Here is a 6051-nt window from a genome sequence, read left to right as displayed (position 1 = left end):
GGTGGCAATGCTACCTATGTTGTGGGTGGGCATCGCACTAGAATACCCTATTTACCAGGCATACACGGCCAACACAAGCGCGTATATTGATATTTACACGGGTAGACCAGAACGCGACTATTCGAGTGTACTAACGCAAGTATGGACTTATGCACTGTATCTGACCGGAATGCAGACCTGGAGTACAAAGGACACAAAGCCTATGCTCGACATGTGGTACGCTGCTACGCAATGGAATCTGTACCTAATCTCCCCCCTGGTGTTAATATTCTTACGCCACATACGAGTAGGCGTACTGCCTTCAGTTGGAAATAAGCCGACGTCAGGCGCAAAGAGGCTTATACTGGTCTGCCTAATTGTGGCTTTGTTGATTTGGACTTACTTCGCGGAGACATGTGTATTCATCTGGGCTATCGCCAACCCTCTCGAGCACCTACCCGCATTTGTGGTAGGCATTTTGACTGCAGAAATTACCGTGTCCGCGTTAAAGGATAGCATGTCACTGCCCACACACCGTGCTTATGATCTACACCAAGGCAAATGGACAAGCCTCAAACACAGAGTCTCCCGCATAGTGACAATCGACACCATGGGAGCCGCACTGGTGGTGTCTGCGATCTGCCCACTGGAAATGTTCGGTACTTTCCAGCCAGTTGTTGCAGATAGTGTGGCCTATGTATTGATGCCACTGCTGTTCTGTGCTTTGCTGTACAGGCTCAGTAATATACAGCAGCGCAACTCGAGCTTCCTGATCCTGATTCTAAGCTGTAAACTGATCAATAATGTGGGTGCGTTGTCATATCCTCTATATATTGTGCACAAAGCTCTGGGAGACTACTACATCAACCAGGCCGTGCACCCAGAGAAGCACATTGACACACCACTGGCCGAGTTTTGGCTGCACGGGGAAGGGGTTGTGATGAAGGCGACGGTCTTCTGTGCTGCCTTCGTGGTGGCGTGGTGTCTGCAACACTACTATCAGAACAAGTTGGTGGTACCCGCGTTTGTGCGAATCCAGACATGGCTGGCTAGCAAACAATAAATGAATACTAAAATGATACTTATTTGACGGAATATACTATGCTATGAGCGTATTAGTTCTATTGCCATACTATAAAACACACGTGTATGTATATGCCAGGCCTTTATCGATTATTTGTGTAGCATGTCTCTCCAACGATACCAACATACACGGACAGCGCTGTAATTTGAGTCGACTTACAAGCAGCGTTCGATACAGACACGGTGAAGATATTTCTAAAACCCTCCACAGAAATAAGTTGTGAAGCAACTAAATGGTTATCCCTTTATAGTAAAATTTATAGAAACACTGTGGTATAGGACAGTACGACATAACTAATTTGGTAGCCTAAAACGGCCCGTATCATTCAGCCGCACCTCTACATTCCCAACTTGTACTGCGCTATCCCTGAGCGGCTATGTGCACGTGGTTTTATGCCGTGCTAGGCTTGGATCACTGGCAAGCTCGCTGAATACAATAGCTATCCACACCAGGCACAGGTCTCCGAACACTCGCCCAGATGTATTCAGATGGACTTATGCCATGCTAGATTATGCTGAATCCTACTTATAGATTTCTGGGTTGGTCCTTGCAATCTGGGGATGTATACCCGACGCTGGCTTACGCTCTGCTGCACGCCCCAGCCAAACCGCGTAACCTTTATGCACAGCCGGTGGTGACCCAAGCGAGAAACAACAACGTCCCCGTATCGGCAACACATTACACATTACCATGTATGCTTTCGCTTGGCTGCGGTTTAGACGCCAAAGCAGAGGCATTGTTCCTCATTGAGTGTCCTATCGCAGAAGCACTAACGTGGTACAGTGGCCACCTGGTTGCTTGTCTGTCAATCTTTCTTCCGCCGATGACGCTGGTCATGGGCAGGCTCATATGTATTCCCTAACATGAGTGGAGAACCCGTCTGTGAGCTATAACTCTCATCAACGATCACGTCAATGCAATTGCGCAAGCATACACACCCGCTGAGCAGCTGACAGTACTGTTGACACACTAGAATGCCTCCAACAATATTCCGATGAGGTCAAGAAGAAACTGTATGTGTGCATATGTATCTCTGTACTTTTCTTGATACATACGCATATACGACCACGCAGGTATGCGTGTTCCCGCTGTCTATTTAGTGCATCAGTCTGGAATCTACTTGTTCGTTGTTTGTGGGTGACTCTCAATATGAGCCATTGACGTGGAGTACGTCGTCCGGAGCGAGTACCTTTAAAGAAAAAATTATACTTTAGGTCAATGGTGGGACAATGCAAGCATAATTTAAATACATAGTCTAGCGAGACATATATATATATATATGTACACACACACACACATATATATATATATATATATGTATATACATACATACATACATACATACATATACATATATGCATATATAGATACACACACACACACACACATATATATATATATATATAGGTATATAGATAATATATAGATAGTTGTAATATAGATGTAGACGTATAATATATATATATATATATATATATATAAAGATATATAATAATTTTCCTGGAGATCATGTAAATATTTGAACATGTACATGATATTGAAATCCAAATCCGAACCGGTCGCGGTTAATGCACAGACACAGCCACCCACAAAGTGGCCGTGGGCTCTTAAAGCACGAATATCACTCCAACCAACCAGCTTACCTGATGTCTAATCTATTTTGGCATGAGAACCCATTCAGGTATGATCTATACCGAATTGTGCGAAATTGGGTATCCTCGGGTAGGTGAAGACTTCCTCCTCCGTTGTATTTTTGCAATCCACGAAGGCGGAGAATTTGCGGAACATATTTTGGTTTTGGCTCAACACTGTGACGGTCACATTCATGCGGAAATCGAGACGCTCCTGCGATTTTGAATTTCGGAGATTTAAAAAAAATTAAGCGACAGTCCGGTACGAAGCAAAATATTGAGATAACAACCTACCGAGAATAGGCCAGAACTTACATTGGTAGTATTTTATACATATATATGAGACAGAGTACATAGTACTATTTGTGGGAAGACACTAGTTTTGACACGACATGCCTAGTGGTCTATTGTGAACAGACGAACAACTGGCAGTGGTTCTGGGAGGATTGCATGACGTTTATGAGACGGTAGCTATAACCCAAACGAAGGCCTTAAACCACTAACCATTTCATATGAAGTACAGATTATCTGTATTTGTACTTGTGCATGTTCGGTTCTATTGTACTCTGAACAATGCATGGCGCACACTTGCCATTGGTTCGTGTACAAGATGCAGTAGTTGAGCACAGTGCAAATCAGTATTTTCGTTGTGATTTAACATTTTTCATTGCTATATATACTTCTTTATACTATATTATATATATTGTATATTGCTTCTATACAATGGCAACATAGAATATATACAGGGCACACTCAGCATTTGCGGGCAGAAGGTGTCATTCTAGGACAGTATAGGAACTAGCAGTGATTTTAACAGTATAATATATTAATACACAATACATACATAGCATTTGCGAGACAACCATGCAGTTCTTGAGCCTGGTGCAATTGGTAGATATCTGTCGTAATGACAACGTGTAGTGGTTCTAACAGGACAATATCAAACCCTAAAACCCCTAAAACGCACATGGTACCAACTTACCATTTGCGGGAAGAAGATGCAGTTCTTAAACATAGACCGCGCCGAGTCTCGCGTCAGCTGGTCGACGTTTACGGTCACATCGACCTATCAGTGGATGAAAAGATCAGATGTACTACGTCAACCCAGATGACTCAATCTAACAACACGGCCAAGGACTATCGGTGGATGAAAAGATCAGATGTACTACAACCACCCAGACGACTCAATCAGAGTAACAACACGACCAAGGACTATCAGTGGATGAAAATATCAGATGTACTACAACAACCCAGATGACTCAATCCGAGGGACAACACGACCGAGGACTATCTGTGGATGACAAGATCAGATGTACTACATCAACCCAGATGACTCATCTAACAACACGACCAAGGAATATCAATGGATGAAAAGATCAGATGTACTACGTCAACCCACACGACTCAATCAGAGCAACAACACGACCAAGGACTATCAGTGGATGAAAAGATCAGATGTACTACAACAACCCACACGACTCAATCCGAGTAACAACACGACCAAGGACTATCAGTGAATGAAAAGATCAGATGTAGTACATCAACCCACACGACTCAATCAGAGTAACAACACGACCAAGGACTATCAGTGGATGAAAAGATCAGATGTAGTACATCAACCCAGATGACTCAATCCGAGGAACAACACGACCAATGACTATCTGTGGATGAAAAGATCTGATGTACTACATCAACCCAGATGACTCAATCTAACAACACGACCAAGGACTATCAGTGGATGAAAAGATCAGATGCACTACAACAAACTGAAAACGTATCCTGCGTTTCCCAGAGTTGGTATAAGAGGACTTTTAACGTTGAAGTGTAGCATTAATAGTGTCGCACTCTGAAGTACGGGAATAGTCGCCGTTACGGTCAGAACGCTAAACTTTAAAAAACTCTAAACCCTAAAACCGCTTGCGCAATAAAGTTCCCTCAAATAGCAGCTTGATGGGCACATTGCCTGCAGGTATTTCGTACAGTAGATATATAATATATATCACCGTTACCGGAGCACCCACACTTGCCAATGAATAGAGAGAATGAACTACTACTTCCACACAGGGTCTAGAATACGCACAGACTTACCTCTAATTTACCGGAGCACCCACACTTACCAATGACTTGCCAATGAAGAGAGAGAGAGTGGACTACTTCTTCACACAGGGTCTAAGGTACACACAGACTTACATCTAATTTGTCTCGTGCTGGGACAATCATATTCCGTACCACCGCTCGACCGGAGAACGAGCCGCGGTAGAAGACTTCCAGCTCAATGCTGCTCACAGACGCGGCTAGGAAGTTATTGTTGGTGACGGTGATGTGATCCTGATTTTTAAGATAATTGGATTCAAGAATTAGGAATCAGGAATTTAGGGCATATCGAGAAGCAACGAAATATAAGAAACGTCCAAGTGCAGTTCTAAGACGAATCAAATCGACATGCGGAATATGATCAAGCCAAGCAACGGATTCAATTGTCTCCGCACAACAAAGTAGGTGGCTTGTTCCTTATCCACGTGCACAACAGTGTGAATACAAGCGCCTACGCAGATCTCCCGTTATTAAGTTCTTTACAGCTGCAGATACAACATAGATAGATATACTATACTCCCATCTGTCTGAAGATCTTTCTATAAATATACTTACATATCTATCTACCCATCTACCTATCTATCCATCCATCTATCTACTTACCTATCTACCTATATACATATACATATATATATATATATATATATCACAATTCATTCACTTGCAAAGTGACCGTACCATGCTATTTCCAGCACATCCACCTCCATGTATTCGCCAGTTAATACCATCATGCGACACTGTGTTGACGCCAAATGAATATACCTGTAATGTGACGTTGACATTCTTTTCTCCCGGGGCAGAAGGTGGTTCCGGAGGAATATACGACGACAGCGTTTCGATCTCTCTCGAGTATGTCATCTCGAGATCGCGCGGAAAGATCAGATACAGGCAAACAAATGCCACTATGGCTGTCAAGCCTACGCTGATGCTAACCACAAACAAGCTGGATCGTGTGTTCGAAGTGTGGCGGTGTGGTATTAGTGGGTGGGCAGATATTTTGGATTGGGGTGTGCCTACGACTTCCGTGAGATAGAATGGTACATACAATTGCCCATGAAATGAATAGTCTTGATGACTAACAGCGTGCTACAACTTTGTCCGTGCGGATGCAATGCATTTATGGAGATCTGCGCCATACCTCGCAAGTCATGCAGCGTGCATGAGCCGACGCATTGTTCGGTATACGGCAAGTTTAAAATAAACGCTGACTTATATATATATATATATATATATACACCTACAACACACACACACACACACACA

The 6051-nt window shown here is 43.2% G+C and overlaps 2 protein-coding genes across 2 annotated transcripts; one reads left to right on the top strand and one right to left on the bottom strand.

Moving 5' to 3' along the window:
- SARC_12715 (hypothetical protein) lies at positions 1-1122 on the top strand. Its single transcript, XM_014293174.1, has one exon. The coding sequence runs from the start codon at positions 8-10 to the stop codon at positions 1040-1042; it is 1035 nt and encodes a 344-aa protein (XP_014148649.1). The 5' UTR covers positions 1-7; the 3' UTR covers positions 1043-1122.
- A 78-nt stretch (positions 1123-1200) lies between these two features.
- SARC_12714 (hypothetical protein) lies at positions 1201-5733 on the bottom strand. The gene is made up of 5 exons (XM_014293173.1): positions 5551-5733; positions 4885-5022; positions 3677-3760; positions 2707-2908; positions 1201-2252 (listed from the first exon to the last, which is right to left on the bottom strand). Exons 1-4 carry the CDS (start codon positions 5644-5646, stop codon positions 2741-2743), a joined length of 486 nt encoding a protein of 161 aa, XP_014148648.1. The 5' UTR covers positions 5647-5733; the 3' UTR covers positions 1201-2252; positions 2707-2740.
- Between the last annotated feature and the right edge of the window lie 318 nt (positions 5734-6051).

This window comes from Sphaeroforma arctica (assembly GCF_001186125.1).
Source record: "Sphaeroforma arctica JP610 unplaced genomic scaffold supercont1.2525, whole genome shotgun sequence".
NCBI lineage: Eukaryota > Ichthyosporea > Ichthyophonida > Sphaeroforma > Sphaeroforma arctica.
Note: the sequence above shows the minus strand (reverse complement) of the source record. Positions and strands in the feature narration are given on the sequence as shown.

Coding starts and splice junctions, on each gene's coding strand:
- SARC_12715 (XM_014293174.1), top strand. CDS start 8: ATGCTACCTATGTTGTGGGTGGGCATCGCACTAGAATACCCTATTTAC.
- SARC_12714 (XM_014293173.1), bottom strand. CDS start 5,646: ATGACATACTCGAGAGAGATCGAAACGCTGTCGTCGTATATTCCTCCG. Junction 5,023..5,550: donor ATGTCAACGTCACATTACAG/GTATATTCATTT, acceptor CTTAAAAATCAG/GATCACATCACCGTCACCAA. Junction 2,909..3,676: donor GCATCTTCTTCCCGCAAATG/GTAAGTTGGTAC, acceptor TCAAAATCGCAG/GAGCGTCTCGATTTCCGCAT.